We start from the raw sequence: 20,362 nt of genomic DNA, 5'->3' as shown, positions 1-20,362 counted from the left end.
CACTAATCTCTCACTGAGATCCCTGCATCTACCTCCTCAAGGCTGTCTTAACACATCCAGAAGGATCTTGTTAGAAGGTAAGTCAATAGAACAACCAGACAGAAAAGGAAACAGAGGACTTGAACAACATTATAGACCAACTGGACCCAACAGACATACAGAACTATCCATCCAGCAACAGCAGAATACATACTTTCTCAAGTGTATATGGAACAGTCTTCAGATTAGATTATATATTGGACACAAAGCAAGTCTGAAAACATTTTAAAAGACTGAAATCAAAGTATCTTTTCCAATCACAATGGAGTGAAGCTAGAAATCAACAGCAGAAGGGAAACTGGGAAATCCAGAAATAAATGGAAATTCAAAACACATTCTTAAACAACCAATGAGTCAAAGAAGAAACTACAAGGAAAAAATAGCAAATATCTTGAGACAGGAGGAAATGAAAACACAACATGCAAACATTTATGGGATGCAATGGAAGCAGCGCTAAGAGGGAAATTTGTAATTGAAGATGCTCAAGTTAAGAGAAGAAAGATCCCAAATCAACAATCTCACTTTACATCTTATGGAGCTGTGAAAGAACAACAAACTAAATCCAAAGGGAGCAGAGAGAAATCAAGGTTAGAGAGAAACAAGAGAACAGAAAAACAATAGAAAAAATTAACAAAAGGAAGAGTCAGTTCAAACAACCAACATAATTGAAAAGCCTTTAAGCTGGATGGACTAAGAAAAAAGGAGAGAAGATGCAAAAAACTGAAATCAGAATTGAAAGAAGGGACATTAAAACTGATGCCACAGAAATAAAGAGGATTATAAAAGAATCTTATGAACAACTGTATACCAATAGGGTGGATAACCTAAAGTAAATGGATAAATCCCTAAAACACACATTTATCAAAATCTGAGTAGACTTGTTAAGTGTAGCAAGGAGATTGAATTGTAATCTAAAACCTCCCAACAAAGAAAAGTCAGAGCCAGATGGCGTCAATGGTGAGTTTTACAAAACGCTTAACAGAGAATTAGACTAATTCTCCTCAAACTCTTCCCAAAAAAATCAAAGAGGAGAGAGCACTTTCAAACTCACTGTATGAAGCAAGCATTACTTTGAAACCAAAGCCAGACAAAAGCACCACACAAAAACCACACATCAACATCTCCAACAAATACAGACAGTAACATCCCCGTCAAAACACTAGCAGACAGGCCTCAGCAGCATTTCAAAAGGATTATACACCTTGCCGAAGTGGAGTCTAACACTGGAGTGCAAGGTTGGTTCAACATACACACACAAAAAAATCAATCAATGTAGCACTACATTGACATAACAAAGAAAAACCACCACATGATCATCTCAGTTGATGCAGAAAAAAGCATTTGACAAAATTCAACATTGTTTCATGATTAAAAAAAAAACTGAACAAACTAGAACGGAAGGAAACTACTTTAGCATAATAAAGGTCACACAGATATAACTTGTTTTATTGCGCTTTCCAATTATTGTGCTTCTCACAAATTGAAGGTTGGTGGTAACCCTGAGTTGCCATATGATGATTGGCATTTTTGAGCAATAAAGAGTTTTTAAATTAAGGTATACACATTGTTTGTTTGTTTGTTTGTTTGTTTAGATATAATGCTATTGCACAGTTAACAGACTACAGTATAGTGTCAACATAACTTTTATGCACTGGGAAACAAAAAAAAATTCACGTGACTGATTTTATTGTGATATTTGCTTTACTGAGGTGGTCTAGAAGCAAACCTGCATCAGCTCCAAGGTATGCTTGAATATGAAAAGCCCAGAGCTACCATCATACTCAACGGTGAAAGATTAAAAATCTTTTCCTCTAAGTTCAGAAACAAGATAAAGATGCCCACTTTTACCTCTTCTATTTAACACAGCAGTGGAAGTCTTAGCGAGATAAATCAGGCAAGAAAAGAAAGAAGAAGGATGCAAATTGGAAAGGAAGAATAAAATTATCTCCTTTCCCAGATGACATGATCTTATATTTAGATATTACACATACAGAGGTTTCCATGTTCATAGCAGCATTATTCGTAACAGCCAAAAGGTGGAAACAACCCAAGGGTCCACTGGTGGATGAGTGGATAAATACATCATAGTATATACATACAATGGAATATTATTCAGCCTTGAAAAGGAAGGAAATTCTGACACATGCCACAACATGGATGAACCTTTGAGCACATCACAGTAAGTGAAATAAGCCAGTAACAAAGAGACAGATCCGTAGGATTCCACTTTTACGAGGTATCTAGAGTAGTCAAATGCACAGAGAAAGTGGAACGGGATTGCCAGAGGCTGTGGAGGGGAAGGCACCGTGGGGAGTTAGTGCTTAATTGGTACAGAGGTTCAGTTTTGCAAGATAAAACGAGTTCTGGATATTGGCTACAGGACAAGGTGAACATACTTCACACCACTGAACTTAAAAATAGTTAAGGATGGAAATATTCTGCTCTGTGTATTTTACCACCATTGTAAGACACCTGAAGTTGGTGCCAATTGCAAATCTCAGGTTATCACCTGCGCTTCTGACAGACTGGCTTTAAATCAGGGTTCCCACCTCGTGAGAGCATCCCATTGCAAGTCAGGCTTTCAATAGATGAATTTGGGAGGTTGACACAAACAGGCTTGCAGAAGGCTGTCTGCTTACAGCAGTGGCTCCTGAGACTCAGAGAGGGTAAGCCCGCTCTTGAGGTCACACAGCCGGGAAGCTGGCTGTAGAGGGAGTCCGTGGCTGTCTGGCTCCAGGCCTCATCATGGGGATGGACCTGGGGCAGGATGGGTGGTGGAGGAGGAGGCAAATGCAGCACTGAGGACGGTCTCAGCCTGATGGAGAGGTTCTGTGACATGAGGACTCCTCCTCACTTCCGCTGGCGCCCAGCTGTGAGCTGGAACGTCTCCCCAGAAGTTAATAACAGGCTGACAGCCTGAAGCCAGGAGAGGAAATTAAAGGGCAATGCCGTGCCAGCCTCCCCTGGAGGATCACTGCGCGTCCTGCAGAAGAGGGCACACGGTCTCGCCACAGGAAGAAAGAGGCTGCTGCCCACTCCTGCGAGGGGGGAGGCCATCCCCGGGGACAGCTCAGCACTGTGGGCGGGGGAAGAGGGCCAGGCAGCCTCAGAAGGCCTCCAAAATTCAGCTCAACCACCATCCCCCCTCTCAGGCTGCCATACACGGGCTTGAACTTGGTCCTGCCTTGGAGGCAGACAGATGTGAATGACCACGGGTTGGTTTGGAGACAGTGGGAGTCATCAGTGTGCATCCTGGGCTCCTTGTGGCCTCTGTGAGCTTCTAAGCTCTCACCCAGGAATCATGCCCCATTTAAGAAGCACAGAGACAGTGACTGTGGTTGGTGCCACTCTGAGGACACAGACCTACCTGCCTTCCCGTCCCAGCTTGGCCACTCATGTCCTGTGTGAGCTCGGCCAAGCCTCACCCCTGCTGGCACCTCAGTTTCGCCATCTGTAAAGTGGAACTGATTCCCCTGCAGGGCTATGCGGAGGATTACATGTGATGTTATCGGCAAATGGGCAGGCAGGGCTAGCGCAGGGCAGGAGCTTTGCGATGCTGAAGCGCACTGCTCATTTCGTTTGAGTAATCACTAGGTTCTGGGGACCATTTGTAAGAACAACAACCTTAATGAGGCAAATGCCCAAACTATTCCCATTTTACAGAAGGAGAAACTGATGCACACACAGATTAGACCACCTGCCCCAGGTCATGCAGAGGCGGCAGGATTCAGACTCATGCCCTTTGTTCTAAGAAACTGTTATTCTGCAAAAGCCAGAGGCCGTTGTGAACAAACGCTTCTGTTACTCTCCTTGGTTCTGTTGTTCTGCTTTTGTTATTAAAGAGAATAACTACTGAGTGCCAGGGACTTTGCATAGAATGCCTTATTTAGTTCTCACAAGAACATTATTATTCCCATTTTAAAGATGGACACAAGAGGGTTTATACCATTTGCCTAAAGGTCACACAGCCAGGACTTGAGCCCAGATTTGTCTGACAGCCTGACCTGGAGCCCTGCCTCCAGCCCTGCCCAGTCCTGGCTCAGCCCTCTGCAATCCCAATGTGGTGAGAAACCTGTGAGGAGGGAGTCCTCAGTCTCCCAACTTAGGGATGGAAAGAGGCACTGTACTAGGAGGCAGAAGACCTGGGTCTCCTGGATGTGTCTCTGCCAACCACATCCCACTGTGGGGACCTTCCAGGGGCAGGGGGACCTCAAAGGTCACCATGGACAAGAAGCTTTGATCCCTCTCCAGCATCCGTTCTAAGGAGTCCTCCAACATCTGCTTGCATTCCTCCAACGATGGGGAACTCACTCCTTTTGGAACCAGCTTATCAGCTCTAAGGACAGGATGTCAGGAGGCCACTGAGAGAGGCTAAGAGCCTGGGAGGTGGAGACACTGCCCTGGGGTCAGATCCTTCGCCACTCACTACACGCATGACGCTGGATGTGTCTCCCCATCTGTAAAATGGGGGCAACATGAGGCTTGAATGAGATCATGGAGATGGTGCCTGGCACTCGGTAGGGATTCTACAAATGACAGTGATTCTTGAGATGACAGTGACTGTCAGTCACTGCCTGGCTATTTGTGACGGTTGGTTGAACGGGCGATTGCTAGGTGGCCCTTCAGCTCTGGTCACCAACCCCAGCCTCTTCCAGCTGCGACCCAGCCCCAACCCTCCCCGCCCTCCACCTCAGGCCTCTGAGTGCCTGCCCCACCCCACCTCCGGCCCCACCCTGCAACCACACAGAAACATGCCCCGCCCTCCTGCCATCCCACCCTCCCTCCACCTGCAAATATTGAAACAGCATAAAAGGAGGATTAAGCCCTGGAGGGAGGCAGGGAAATCCGGCCGACCTGCAAAGCTGGAAGGGGGAGCTCCTTCTCGCTCCTCCTAGCACCCGCCACCTGCTCACGCCCGGGTCCCCTCCTTGAAACCTGCCAGGTTCCAAACGAACTCGCTACTCCTCCCTGCCCGTCCACGAAGAGCCCCGGATGGGATGGGAATCACATGGCCCGGAATGCAGGGCTGTTGTAAGGACTATGGAAAATACAGGCCAGTGTGTGTGTGTGTTGGGGGGCAGGGGCTCAAACAGGGCCCAGCACACACAGGGCACCAGATGAAGGAACACACTTCTGTGATGTAAGAACATGAGCTTGGGAGCCACTAGGCCTGGGTCAAAGTTAGCTGGGGGACCCTGGGCCTCAGTTTCCTCATCTGTGAAATGGGGATGGTACCCGTACCACCTCCCAGGGCTGCTATGTGAGGATTCCAAGGACAAAACATGCGCGGTGCTCAGATCCACCCTGTCGAAAATCGAGCCTCGTTCATGCCACCTTAGAACTCACCACGACCAGACTGTCACTACACACCTGTGGGTTTATCCCTTTACCGTCCGTCTCTCCCAAGTAAACCGTGAGCCCCCAGGACAGTGCCTGGAAAACCAGTCGGTGCTTAGTACATATGTGGTGATCACTCTGATTGGATTAGTTACCCAAATGCCAGCAGCCGATGCTGCTGAGCTGGGTTCCAGGCAGTGCCCTAAGCCCCTCTGACGCCTGGTCTCATTCGCCATGTGTGTAAGGCTGGGGTTGGCAAACTGCTTCTGCAGAGTCAGACAGCACACATTTCAGGCTTTGGAATAGGGCTGCCAGATGGATGCCCAGGAAATACAGGATGCCCAGGAAAATCTAAATTTCAGATAAATAAGAAACATATATATGTGCGTATATGTGTGTGTGTGTGTGTGTGTACGTGTGTGTATATATATTTTGGTATAAGTACGTCCCAAATAGTGCACAGTGCATACTTTTACTAAAAGACTACTTGTTTCCCTAAAATTCAAACTTAATTGGGCATTCTGAATTTTTATTTGCTAAACCTGGCATACCTATTTTCAGGCCACAGCCTAAGTCACAGTCTCTTGTTTTTACAACCCTTTGGAATGCAAAAAGCACTCTCAGCTAAAGGGAAGTACATAAACAGGCTACATTTGGCCCACAGGGACCCCCGGGTTACAGCAGCCAGCGCGGTGCCCATGGCACACAGGAGGCCTAAATAAACATCACCCACATCACCTGAGCGGCCACCTGCCAGCACCCCCGCCCCACGTAGGGGCAGGTGCCTGGGAGTGCAGGTGAGTGAGTAACGCTGAGGCAGCATCCATTTATGAGCCAGAGGCCCCCAGGCAGCCCGCCTCTTACGTCTGCAAGAAACTCACAGTGGAGAGGGCAGTTAAGTTAGGATGCCTGGAGGGCCCTTGAGGTGGCTTTAAAAATAACTCTTAGCATGTGGAGATAGTGGGGAGCAAAGGGGGGTGACTCAAAGGCCCCGTCGACAACCACTGGGGTGAGGCAGGTAAGCGGAGGATGGGCTGGCACCCGGGATGCTGAGAACAAGATACAGATGCCTTTGAAGGCCAGTATCTCCAGGCTTGCCTTCTGGAACCTTTGGATACAGGTCACCAAAGGCGGCACAAAGAGCTCACCTCTGTGCCTTTGCCTACGTAGTGCCTTCTGTCAGGTGCCCCTCCATGCATGCTCCAGCTGGCTAACTGCAATTCAGGCTTCAGCCCAGGTGTCGCCTCCTCCTGGGAGCCTTCCTGGACTCTCCAGACCTCAAGCAGGGATAAGTGTGCCTCTTCCATGTTCTGCTAACACCTGCCTTCCCAGCACGTATGACATGAACTGAAACTATCACTCATCCACTCAACATTCAGGAAGCACCTCTTATGTGTCCAGCACCAGGAGGCAAGCAGATAAAGCCCCCGTCCTCATGTAGGTCACAGTCTAGTGAAGTGGAAAGACATTAACTAAATCACAACAATGGGTAAATAACGACAAAGCGAGACCATTCTCTGCAGTGAACTTGGTTCTATGAGAACAGATAACAAGGAAACTGGGTGGGTGGGGAGGTCAAGGAGGGCTTCCAGGAGGAGGTGATGCTCAAGATTTGAAGTATAGAAATGAACTCTCTGGGCTTCAGATTCTCCAACTCCAAAGCAGAGGGAAAAAATTTTCTCCTGCAACCACCCCTCCCACCACCCTCCCAGAGGCACCTTGGAGCTTAAAAGAAGGAACAGATGTACAGACAGTGTGGCAGGGGAAAGCACAAACACGGAAATAGCTAGCCGCTTTGTATTTTTTAATTTGTTATGGGCGAGGCACGCGGGAGGTGACAGCTGGGAGAGATTGGAACAGGGCTGATGGGTGGTGGACGAGGAGGGGACAGGAATATTTTGGGAATCTCCAAAGCACAGACACAGACAGACATTGGGGCTGCAAGCTGCTCCCATGGTGTGGCCCCACCTTCCTTTCCTGCTGAGTCCTGCCCCTTCCTTTCCTGCAGTCTGGAGCTCCAGCCACATGAGCGTTCCTTCTGTGTGGCCCATGTGATCCCCACCACCTGACCTTTGCCTCTGCAGTCCCCGCCACCCGACAGCCCCACCCACTCCTACGTCCACCTCCAGCTCTGGAAAAACCACCCAATGTTCCAGACCCAGGTAATGCGACCTTCTCCTCACTCCCTCTTGAGACCCCCTCCAGTTGATGTGCTGCCCCTTTCCCAGCTCCTAGAGAAACTGCACAGCCATGAGCACTGGGTTCTGGAATCAGACTTCCAGGATTCAGATCCCAGCTCTTGCATGCATGATCTCGGGCAAATCATGTCCTTTCTCTGAGCCTCAGCATTCCTATCCATAAAATGGGTGATGTTAGTATTAGTATTTGATTTAGATATAATATTGCCTCACAGGCATAAGACAGTATATTTCTTAGCAATATTTTTTGGATCTGTCTCTAAGGCAAAAGAAATAAAAGGAAAAATAAACAAATGGGACCCAATTCTCTTGCTTTTGCACAGCAAGAGAAACTGTCAACAAAACCAGAAGACAACCAACGGAACGAGAGAAAATATTCGCAAATGATATGGTCGATAAGGGGTTAATAGCCAAACTACATATAAAAAGCTCCGACAACTCAATATAAAGTGTTAAATACAAGAGCAGCCACGTGGTGCATGCTTTATGCATCTGTTTCACATAAGAGCAAGCAGCATTTATTTATAAAGCGCTCACTGTGTGCCTGGCACCGTGCTTAGGGGGTTTATCTCATCAAATTGTCATGTTAAGTTGGAGAAATGGGTACAATTACTGTCCCCATTTTGTGGACGAGGAAACTGCATCTCGGTGAGATTAAATGACTTCCCAAGGGCACAAGGTTTTTCAAACGGCGGGGCAGGGATTCAAACCCATGACTATCTGCCCTGCACCGAGCCTGGCACACAGTAGTTTCATTCATTCATTCAACTGACGCCTACAGACGCTTCCCACAAGCTGGGTGGGTGCTTTACTTACACGAGCCCAAAGACTGACAAAAACAGAGGTATCATTGCTACTATTTCCATTTTTCCAACATCCCAGCACTCCTGGCACCTCTTAGTTCCCTCTCTCTGCCACACATCGGTTCCCAAAGAAGAATCATAGTCACAAAAAGAAACGTCCAAGCTGAAATACGACTCCAACAGTGTGACATTCTAGAAAAGGTAAAACTATGGAGACAATAAAAAGACTGGTGGTTGTCAGGGGTCGGGGGCAGGGAGGGATGAACAGGCAGCGCACAGAAGACGGTTAGGGCAGTGAAAGTGTTCCCTGTGCTACTATAATGATCGATCCATATGCATCTGTCAACACCCGGGATGCACAACATCAAGAATGAACCGTAATGTGAACTACGGACTTAGGGAGATAACGATGTGTCAAGGTTGGCTCATCCAATGTCACAAATGTCCCACTCTGGTGGGGGGCCCAGAGCGGGGGAGGCTGTGCATGCGTGTGGGTTGGCGTGTATAGGAACTCTATACTTCCCCCTTCATTTTTACTGTGAACCTAAAACTGATCTAAAAAAGCCATCTTTTAAAAAAAAATCCTTTTCTCACTCTGCCGCTCATTGGAGGATATTGGCAGGGGTCCAAGCTTTGGAGCTAAGGGTTTCCTCTCAAAGGGACTCACTGGTGCCCTCAGCCTGGGTGGCCTGCAGGGGGCTTTGGGGCTGCGGAGAGCAGGGGTCTGAAGGGGTCCGGCACTAGGACCGCAGCGACCACTGGGGCTGGATCAAAGCCGCACTTGCTGGGCTCCCTCTGACTCCCAGTTCCAGGACTGACCTGTCCCACCCTCCGGCCCACATCCTTCCACCCAGCCCTCCACATCCTCTCAGGTGAGGCAGCCAAAGCCGCGGGAGTGTCCTTCCACAGTCGCACCCAGTGACGGGAGTGAGCAGATAAAGAAATACATGATAAAGCGGTAGCCTGTGGATCTTTAGAGGGTTAGAAAACTCTCTCTCCAGTCCTGCCCTCTGAATCCCCTAAACGCAGCTGTGACACTTTCAGGAGAAGCAAATGCCTTTGGCCGGTGGTGGCAGCTACCAGTCCAGCCCCAGTTAATCGTTTACTGATGTGCTATAAATAGGCACCAGGCATTGTTTCCTAAGAGCAGGAGGACCAGACTGGTCAGCCTGCCAATGCCTGGAAGCAGGGGTGTCCCTGGGCAGAGAGTGGGGTTCCCACCAACGGGCCCGTCATCGCTGCCAGGTACAGTTGCCCCTTAATAATGAGTCTCCCCAGTGATTCTGAGAGTGTTGACCTAAGGGTCTCTTGGCCACAAGGTCCCTCAGGTCAATACTCCCAGGCACAGCCGCTGATGGAGACGGAGGACTGCTCCCAGGGAAATTGGTCCGCGCGTCTCACATCCCCTGCCCACACCCTGGACCCCGGCCAGCTTTCTCCCGGGTGCTCTGCCCACTGCATGTGGCGGCTCCCCTGGCAACACGCCCCGTTTCTGCAGACCCACGGGCCTCAGGGACTACGGGAGGTGCCTAGATTCTCTGGAAGGGTGCCCCAACTTTGGGCGCCTGAGCCGCTGCAGGCAAGTAAGAAACGGAATTCCCAGATGGTTGCTCAAAACACCCACAGAGGCAGCCAGAAAATGGACTGACCACCTCCAGCCAACCTTGGGAGGAGAGCGGTAGGATACTGTCTAAGGACTGGGTTAGCATCCTGGTTCTTAGCAGCTCTGTGACCTCGGCAAGTCACTTCACTTCCTCTGTGCTTCAATGCACTCATCTGTAAAATGGGATAATAAATAGGACCTACCCCTCTGAGGTCTCTTTTTTAAGCTTAAATATGTTAATGGATATAAAACACTTAGCACAACATGTAGAGCACAACAGGGCTTTCTGGAAACGCTCTTCCCCGCATTGTGGTATCACTAGCCCATGGGGGGTGGCTGAGTGCTTGCAACGTGGCTAGTGAGGTTGACAAACTAGATCTTTAAATTTAATTTAATTTTACTCCATTTAAATGTAAACAGGCACAGGTCACTAGTGGCCCACATTGGACAGTGCAGGTCTGGAATACAGTAGGTGCCCAATAAATGCTAACTATGATTAATTATTATTAGGGGTTATTATTGTTATTAGAAGGCTCAGTGGGTTAGAAAATCGGAGACACTGTTTCATTTCGGAGCACGCGGAGGTCAGGAAACTAGCTGTGTTCATCTTTGCACCTAGCACCTTGCAGGGCGGTTCTCTACCGTATTTGGGTACTTGGCTTGTGGATCCTTTGCAGGTACTGATAACGGAGGATACTCTGTCTATACTGCAAGTACAAAGCGTTTGTACAATTTCAGGGTTTTGCATGCCCCTGAGTAGAGATCCCTGATCCGGCAGACACGTGGCACACAGTAGGTCCCCAGGCAGCACTTGGGATCACAGCCCAGCGTGGAACACCAGAGTGGCCACTTCCCTGTTAGGGGCTGAGCTCCAAACGCAGCGCCCTCAGGCTGTCGAGGTGCACGTCTGTGCCTTGCCGGCCTGGTTTCCATCTCCCCGTCTGGTCATTTCACCTTGACTCTCCTCTGGGTCCTCTCCCTTACTCTCCCAGCAAAGTGTGGAATCTCAGGGCTGATTCCACACTTCGCTGCCCGTCCAGGATTGACCAATCAGAGAAATCCATCCCACAGCGATGGGCGCAAAAGGAGCATGTGACCCACGCTGGTCTGATGAGATCTAATCCTAAGACTTCTGCTAAGAACCATGGGGAAGCAGAAGCTCTGCTTCTGTGGATGCCAAGCTGGCAGATTGTGCCCCAAGAGCAGCTGGGCAACATTCTACCTTCCCATAGAGAGAGACAGAGCATACAGCTAACACGGAGAAAAGCAGCACAGAGAGATGGAGAGAGACAGGGTCCTGACAACATCATTGGAACCCCTGGATACAGCTGTACCTGAATCTGCATCACTCCAAGATTCTCACATCCTTGAACCACTAAATCCATTTCTTAGCTTCTCTTTCCCTTTTAGCTTTATATTGATATATTTATTTACTGTTTTAACTATTTTTGTTAGCAAGTTATTATCCAACTCGAAATGGATGGAGCTGGCAAAAATACTCTGCTCCGCTGCTTCTCAGCTGTGTGACCTTGGTCCAGTGTCTTGACTTCTCTGAGCTTCAAAATCCTCATCAGTAAAGACAAACGGCTATCTGTACCTACTCTATAGATAGACTACTTTGTGGATTAAATGAGACAGAGGAAAGCATTTAGAGCAGTATTTAATAAATGGCAGTGGTAAATGGCATTATGTTGTCAGTTTTTATGGCTGAACAGTATTCCATTGTATAAATATACCACATCTTCTTTATCCAGTCATCTGTTGATGGACATTTAGGCTGTTTCCATGTCTTGGCTATTGTAAATAGTGGTAAAGATGTTTTTATTTCTCAAAAAAAGAATAAAAAAAGAAAAATGATAGCTGTTCTAATTCTAACTTTCCATTTTGACATAATTCACTAAACAACAATTAGAGAAGAATTCATTGAAGGCCCAAAGTATCACCAAGTCTCTTGATCGCTTAGGGCTTCCATTATCTGACTTTTGTATGGAGGCTACTGCAAAAGGACCCGTTACTGCCCTTTACAAACACCCAGAACGTGAGTTCCTTAAAGATTCTGCAAAAGAAAAGCACAAAAATCTATTCCACACCTATCTTCTTGTACCACTAAGAGAAAGAAGGCTACACCACCTCCCATGGGAGCTCAGCCTCACCCAGGGGCGCACAGCGGGTAAGCCGCAGGGCCGGCAGGCCCACAAGGGTTATGACCTCCTGAGGCTGAGGGATGACCTCCACGGGGCCAAAGAGCATCCAGACCCAGAGGGAAGCTCCAACCTCCCACCCTGGGATGGATGCCGTCCGTCGAGACTCGGCCTTCCTGACTCCCACTCAAGGGCTCCATCCCTCTGGATCCCCCAAATACACCCCTTCCTGGTCTGGAGCACTGCTCCGGTGGCCACAGCAGCCCCCACCCCCTGGCCCCAGGCTTATCCAGGGAGAGCAAGATCCTACTCGGAGGGCGTCTGCAAGTTCACATGTGACCAGAAAGGATGGCAAAAATGTTCTCCTGTGAATGAGTTCTATCTCACTCTTCTCTGGGTGGGGCGAGCCCTGGGCCTGGTCCCTCCGTGAACGCTGTGATGGGGTAACAGCGCTGCTCTGCAGTGGGCGATACCTGTGCTGTCTGATACACGAGGAGGCTCAGGCCAGAGAAGCACCCCCAGCCGCACCACTGACCATCGCTGTGACCTTAGGGGAGTTACCTGTCATCTCTGTGCTTTGATCTCCTTCTCTTTAAGGGAGAATATTTTATCCACTTCATAGGGACATCGAGATAATTCTATGAGGTCATCCATATAAAATGCTCAGTACGTGTTGTCTAAAAACTACTTTATCCCATGAGAATGGCTTTAGTTGAGCCCTTGTTTTCCTTGAGTGAAGGCTCCCCAAAGTCTTACCAGCTACTGAGTTTTATTAAGTCTTAAATACACACTTGGCAAATTCCGAGTAGAGGAAACATGGGGAAGGCTTGGCTATTGTTAAGTGATGCCGGCCACATTAGATGGCTCGAGGTTCTTAGGATTCCAGAGCTGCCCAACCTGGCCCACTTAGAAACCAGGAGAATGAGACAGGGAGAAGGGACCAGTAGGAGGCCGCGGCTGTTAGGGGCAGAGTTGGGATGAGGAGTTGGCTGTCCCTCACCTCCCATGCTGGGCTCTGCAACCAACAACTGCCCTCGGGCAGAAATGCCCTTTCCTACCTGCCAACCAGCAGCAAATGCCACCACCCTCTCCCGGAGCCCCTCAGGAGGCTACCGCAGGGGGACCCAGCCAGACTGTGCGGGAGACATCGCTAAGCAGGAAAGCCAGGGCCCCTGCTGTCACCCTCCTCACATCAAACCCACGCCCATCAGTCTCCAAGGCTCCTGAAGCAGCGCTGCCAGACATCTGTAACCAGCATCAGAATGGACCGTGTGCAGTGACAGCTGCATTATTCATGAGGATTTCTGCCGTCATAAGCCCGAAAACACGACACAGACGAACTGATGTAAGCCAACCCTGCAAGCATCAGAGAACCCCAAAATATCCCCCCCAGGACTTCTCCTTTCGTTCATTCGCTCGGCACTCATTTTCAGAACCTCCACTTGGCCCAGCAGGGTTTCCAGCCCAGGAACGGAACGCTCAGAAAGAGCAAGATAGGAGTTCCTTCTCTTGCTTAAAGACTGTGTATTCTCATTCGTCCCCTCCAGGTATTGCCCGTCCTGCAGCCACAACATAGGTGAGTTCATGCTCTGCCCTTTCCCATGCTCAAAATAGTCCCCCAAGGCTCCCAGCTCACTCAGAGTAAAAGCCAAAGCTTCCCACTGAGGGCCACAAGCTGTGCACGATCGGCTTCCCGTTCCTCCTCTGACCCCACCTCCTCCTCCTCCATTCTTCACTCTGCTCCAGTCTCACTGGCCTCCTCGCTGTTACCCACCCAAGGCCTTTGCATACGCTGTTCCCTCTGCCAGGAACACCCTTCCCGCAGGTGTCTGCCAGGCCGGTCTCTGCTCAGTGTCACTTGACTCAGTGTCAGAGAGGCCATCCCTGAATCTCCCGTCCGGAGGGCCCTTCCCACCACCCTCCACCACCTTTCCAGCTTCCTTTTCCTTATAGCACTGGTCACTTTTAATACACATTTACTGTTTCTCTGTCTGTCCCCCAGCTAGACCGTATGCTTCAAGAGAGCCTGGGATGTGAGCAGGGAAACGTTGCTTTGGTCACTTTTCAATCCGCAGTTCCTGCAACCGTGCCTAGCACATGGCAGATACTCAATAAATATTTGTGGAAGGAAGTGTGAATGAAAAATATTGCCTGCCATCTTGGTAAACAAAGGATGCTGCGACCATCAAGTCATAAGCCACCACCACTGCCACCCCGGACAGTGAGCAGGGGGAACTCAGGATGGAGACAGGCAGGCAGCCGGGCCTCTGCTGCCACCCCCAATGGTGTCCCCTGAGGGAACTCAGGATGTGGAAGGACAGGACACTGGCCCTAGAGAGCTGGGTGCACATCAAAGGAATGACTTCAATGAGCCCAGACTTGTGCACCTTCTCACACGTAGAAAAGTGCTAAATTCCCTAACTTGACATATCTGGTTTTATTTTGTTTTTTAAAAATAATTTTATTATTTTTAAAAACTTTAAAAATTTTTAATGCAGGCACTGGGGACTGAACCTGGGACCTCCTGCACACTAAGCATGTGCTCCACTGCTGAGCTATACCCTTCCCCCGGTTTTCTTTAATTAACAGTAATAGTTTCATGTTCTGACTACCTGGCCTTTGTTGCAAAAGCTCCTATATATCCTGGCCCCTCCCCTACCTCTTTGGCACAGTCTCCTAGAGCGATCTGAGAGGCCATTTCTTGTGCTTGAGTCCTCAGAAAATCCAACGAATAAAACATAAAACTCTCAACTTACAGGATGTGCATTTTTTTTCAGTCGAGAGAAGGAAAGAAGGCAAGGCAAGAGGAAGTTTTCTTCCAAGAACTGGCAGAGAGCCCACTCTGGCACCTGCTGTCAGCTGGAACTTCCTGAAGTCCAGCTCCAAGAGCCTCCGCTGCTCATGCATTTTCTAGAACTCCCCACCTTCTGATGGGAGCCTGGAACTCACAGCCCTGCACTAGCCAGGACTAAAGGACCTTTCCAGCCTCAGCTCCTTCCCCTGCACAGTCTGACCCCAAGCTGCGCTTCCAGGGATCCTGCTAAGCTTGGAGCTCCCTATGCTCTGCTCTCCGTGACTTGGGGAACGTGCAGCCACCCTTTAGATCCTGACAAAGTGGGATGTGAATCCTGGCTTCCCCACAGACTCACTGTGTGACCTGAAAGCCGGCTGCTTAATATCTCTGTGCCTCCTGTTCCTCTTCTATGAAGTGAAGGAGGTGATTATTCTCTGTGTTAAGGCTGTCGTGAAGCGTGAAGGAGGTGGCATTTGGGGAGCACTGAGCAAAGCAGGGCCACCTGGGCTGGATACCTCTCTGTGGCAGGGACCATCCCACGCTCTGCAGGAAGCTGAACAGCACCTGGTCTCCCACTAGGTGCCAGCAGCGCCCCCAGCTGTGACAACCAAACATGTCTCCAGACGTAGCCACATGTCCCCAGGGTTAGGGCTGCCAGATTTAGCAATATACACTTATTCTAAAAAAAAAAAAAAAATTATTCGCTGTTTATCTAAAATTTGGATTTAACTGTGGGACCTGTATGTTATCTGACAATCCTACCTGGGAGGCAAAATTGCCCCCCCTCGGTGAAAGAAAAATATTGCCTGCCGTATCAGTGAACAAAGGATGCTGTGGCCATCAAGTCACCAGCTCCTTCCTGGGAGGCAAAATTGTCCCCCCTCCTTCATTAAGGGCCACTGGGACGGAGTGACGCCACCACAGGATCCCAGTAGTAACAGACTCCCTCCAACCTTCTTAGCATGCCCACCCCCTCCCCTAACACGGACCCCCTACTCAGGGGCTGGGAAGCTCAGCAGCTGTGGCGGCGGCTCTCCAGGACAGTTCTTACACCACCAGCTCCTGGGTGCAGAGAGGAACACAGCTTCCTGTCCAGCACCCCCCTCACCCCACCTGCCTCCTTCCCAGGCCTCTCCTCCCGCCCACAAGCCTCTGCCTTCTCCCCTCCAATTAAGAGGCCTCCCAGGCCCAGCCTCCCAGGGGCAGGAAAACTAGGCAGTTAGTCACTTTGCTTCCCTTATCAACTCATGTCACGTGGCCCGCTCCTTTAATGGCAGTCGTCATGGCAACAGGAAGCCAGTCCCTGCTGCTCTGGGAACCAAAACAAAATTAAGGGGTGGAGGTGGGGAGGGGAAAGGAGGGGAGGGCAAAGCAAGCCAGGAAGGGGCCAAAATAGAGTCGGTGGATTTAACTGGAGGGAGTTATGCCGAGGCCACCCCATTTACAGCTTTCCCTCGGATGGCGCTGGGGAGACAGAAAAACAAGACCCCTGCCTGCCCCGGAGAAGCTCGGGCTGACGCGATGGGTGCTTTCACATGGTTTATACTGACAGGTGAGTAATTTTCACCCTTAATATGAATAAACTGAACCCCAGACACTTGTGAATGTAAAACAGATGCTGGTCCAAGATTGTGCCACTGACGAGCAATAAATTTCACCCTCTTTTCCCATTTTCCTCATGTCCTCCCCATTCCTTTCCTCTTACTTTTAGGATAGGACCACATGCTCTGCCCCTCTCTGCAGGCCGCACTGCTCTCCTTTCTTGCTGAACTCCAGCCACTTCTGAGTCCTCCCATTCCTCAAGTGCATGGTGCTCCCTCCAGCCACCGTCTTTACATGTGCAGTTCCTTCTGCCAGAACAGCTTTACTCTGTCTCTTGCTACCTCCTATCTTCACCTAAAAAGCCTCCTCATCCTTCACTCGTCTTACATGTCACCTCCTCCGGGAAGTCTTCCTGAGCCACCTGCGTGCGGTTACATCTCTCCGTTAGGTGTTCTTGTGGTGCCAAGGGCCTCTCCTTCAGACCTCGGAAGACAGCCTGCAATTATCCTTTTAATTACACTTGGGATGTCTGTCAAGGTCTGTCCACTGTCCTGGAAGGTCAGCCCCCAGAGGGCAGGGCCCATCCTGTTCACCGCTGTATCCACAGATCCCAGCTAAGTGTCTGGGCCACAGATAATCCTCAGTAAATAAATGCACTGGGGTCTGAACCCAGCTCTGGCTGAGCCCAAAGCTCTTTCTTAACCCGCTGCATGGTGCTGGCTCTTCCTGGCTCCCCAAGTCAGCACCAGAGCTTCCAGCCCCAAAGCTTCTGCGGGCCTTTGTGGCTTCAGTGGCTCAGGCAAAGCTTGCAGAAATGCCTGGCTTATCTACAAAAGCCACTCCTTCCAGAAAGAAGGATGGGAGGTGCCTCTGGGCGAGGCCGCGACAGGCAGGGATGTGGCTCTGACCCCAGAGGGTGGAGAGAAGGAAGACCTGAGCTCACTCCCAGATTTCTAGGTAAAGAGCTCCCCTTCACCATTCCACTGGAGGTGCTCCCGCAGAGAGGTGGGCAGGAGGCGGAAAGAAGAGAAGAGGTCTGCTTTGTGGGGGGGGCATGGATTTGTCCCCATGCCCTTGGGGGACACCCATGCTGAACACGGAGCTCACGGACAGAAGACTGTTCCCCTTCACTGGTTCTGTGCCCTTGAAACATCACTCACTCTCTCAGGCCAGTTTTCTCATCTGTATGATGGAAATTATACTGCTCACAGCTGCCAAGACTGAGGCGCTGTGTCGATGTGGATGGGTATGTGTGTGACGTAGGGGGTAAGAACCTGGCTCCAACGTCAGACAGGGCTGGGGGTCACAAGGGGCTGGGGGTAAGTTCCTTCTGGGCTGTGTGCTCTCGAGGAACTCCTTCCTCTTCTCTAAGCCTGTTTCCTTGTCAGTACAATGGGGACAACCTCACTCACCTCATAAAATTACTGTGCACACAGGACACGGCACACAGCAGGCTCTGGGAAGTGGAAGCACCCGCCCCAAGAAATGCAACGTTTACTAACAGCCACCAACTCGCTACTGCTCGTCTGTCCTGCCTTCTGATTGTAGATGGGGGGCAATGGGCACTTGAGATCCTTTGCCCAAACTTGCAAGGTTCTGCCCCTGCCCACCGCCCCCTGCCCTGACCCCCACAGGTACCAAGCAGGATGCCAAGAGGTCCCTCTGACCAGGACATGGCCTTGGCCTCGAGCCAGGCAGAAAGCTCATCCCAAGCCCCAAACTCAGCTGCTCCCAGGAGAGAGGATGCAGCCCCAGACCACTGGCCGCCCAGGGGAAAGTGTCCCCCACGGCCCGGCCAATACCCCAAGCTAGACTGGCATGGATGGGACCTCCAAGGACACTGGACCAATGCTTCCCTCTCCGGAAACTGACTCTCTGAAAGGGGAAGGAAGTTTCCAGGGCACTGAGGGAGCTGGTGGCAGCACTGAGACCAAGGGCCCAGCCGGAGACCTGCCTGCCCAGAGGCAGGAAGCACGCACTCGAAGATGCCCGGCTCATATGCTCTTCTGCCTGTACCCCACCCGCCCCAGCTGAACCAGCCGACCACTTCCTTCAAAACGCAGCCACGCCAGGTAAAACCATCTGGGAAGCACGTATTACAGCTAGGTTTGATTAAACAAATGAATAAAAAGACTGTAGGTTTTTAACCTGAAGGCTTTTGGTGGGGGTGGGGGTGTCTAGACACACTCTCCCCTCGTCATCAGAATGTGTAGGTTTTGGTGGAAAGAGAGTCTAGAAAGAGCTTTCTTTGGGTCCCCAGAGGGGTCTCTACAAGAGGCCTGAGCTGAAAAGTTCTGGGCCTCTCCGAGGAATTCCATGTATCCTGTCTCTTTATTCAGAAATGCTAGAATGTGCAACCCACCTGGAGCTGCTTTCTTAAAACAACAATAGAATATGTCACACACAGAGACACACACACACAGACACTCGCCCACGCTGCCTGACGGGGGAGGGGCAGCAACAGGTCTCAGCCTCCAGGCTGCCCTTGGTGGCTATCTGCCACCATGCGGGGAGGGGCTTCTTGGTGGTCAGCGCTGTCACCAGATACTGACACCCCCAACCGACACAGGATCAAGCCCGCCCCCGAGGTCTGTGGCCACTCCTGGTCTGAGCACTCAAGATGCAGAGGTGATGCAAGCTTGGCAGCGATGGGGTCCCAGGTGGGGGGGGGTGATAGGAGGTGGGCGATACACACAGTGACACACACACTCACACACCCCACGTCACACACACAGTTGCAGCCTCACTCATTCACACAGATTCCTGCTTCACACACATCATGATCAGAAACACGAGAAACACAGACAAGACACACAGAGACATGGACACAGAGAGAGAGACACTTAGATATCTCCAGGCAGAGACACAGACATTCTCAGAAACGCACTCACATGTCATCACCCACACAGGCATGTGCCTGCGCGTACACACGCAGCACACACGCACACACAGTCCTGGCATCCAAATGCTACCCCAGGCACCCACTGCCTTGGCGTCTCCCGCTCTGCAAGAAGCCATGAGCTATGAACTCTAAAGACTAGACTGGGCTCATGTCTCACCCCAGGGAGAGTGAAGGGTCAGAAGGGCAGCTGAACCCCGTCTGATTCTCACCCTCCTGCCAAGGTGGGGCGGGACTGGGGGTCAGAGGGCCCTGCCTGCCAGGGGCACTCGGGCACACGCCCACAAATGGAGTAACCCGCCGACCTGGGAGTCTCAGGGAGGGAGTCCCCTGGCTCCTGGGGGGTGGCTCCAAGGACTGAGAATTTAGGGGAGGGGGTTGGCGGGAGGCTTTATTTTCCTAAAGTGAATCTCTCTCCTCTTCTTTAAGTCTTGTCCTCCTGCTGCAGCCCCGTCCAGGACCCCAGGTGTTTGTCTCACCTTGGTGAGACCCACCCACCGGCTCCTCCACAAGAGGGGGTCCTACCTGGGCCTATCCAGGTGTGCCCCCCATCTGGAGGGCCCTCACGCTGCAGTCTCCCCTGCACACAGCAAAAAAACCATCCAGAGTCCCCCCCATACCTGAGGCTCCCCCACCCCCAAACTCACCTGCCTCCAGCCCCGAGGGAGCCCCACCCCCGAGGTGGCCGCCCCTCCTTTGGAGATGCTTTCCCGCGGTGGCTGCGGCGGCCCCCCGCCCCCGGGGGTCGCCCCGCCCCCGCCCGGCACCCACCTCCTTCTTGACGGTGCGCAGCAGCCTCTGTCGGGTCTCTGCCTCTGTGGGGCGAGACGAGAGCGCGGCTGGTCAGCCGAGGGCCAGGGGCCGAGGGGCTGGGGACGCCCTCCCGCCGCCCCCGCGCCCCGCGCCCCCTTACCCGCCGGCCCCGAAGCCATGGCTGCGCGCGCTGCGATCCGAGTCCCCGGGCGGCGGCGGCGGCGGCGGCGGCGGCGGCGGCGGCGGCGGCGGC

The 20,362-nt window shown here is 51.1% G+C and overlaps 1 protein-coding gene and 1 long non-coding RNA gene across 4 annotated transcripts in view; one reads left to right on the top strand and one right to left on the bottom strand.

Annotated features, from left to right (window-relative positions):
* The window catches only part of SGSM1 (small G protein signaling modulator 1), a 73,102-nt gene extending 52,740 nt beyond the window's left edge, over positions 1-20,362 (bottom strand). For all 3 annotated transcript variants that reach the window (XR_012503720.1, XM_074356772.1, XM_074356773.1), the window contains exons 1-2: positions 20,270-20,362; positions 20,128-20,171 (exon numbers count right to left, since the gene is read on the bottom strand). Coding sequence is in view for 2 of the 3 variants with exons in the window: in XM_074356772.1 (XP_074212873.1) it covers positions 20,128-20,171; positions 20,270-20,288 (63 nt within the window). In the remaining variant the exon portion in view is untranslated. The remainder of the gene's footprint in view (positions 1-20,127; positions 20,172-20,269) is intronic.
* On the top strand, positions 16,330-18,604 carry LOC141575818 (uncharacterized). The gene is made up of 2 exons (XR_012503721.1): positions 16,330-16,467; positions 17,894-18,604. It is a non-coding gene; the product is annotated as an uncharacterized LOC141575818 (long non-coding RNA).

The sequence above is a fragment of the Camelus bactrianus genome, chromosome 32, assembly GCF_048773025.1.
Source record: "Camelus bactrianus isolate YW-2024 breed Bactrian camel chromosome 32, ASM4877302v1, whole genome shotgun sequence".
NCBI classification, from domain to species: Eukaryota; Metazoa; Chordata; class Mammalia; order Artiodactyla; family Camelidae; genus Camelus; species Camelus bactrianus.
The sequence above is the reverse complement of the archived record's forward strand: the minus strand, read 5'-3'. Positions and strand labels throughout refer to the sequence as shown.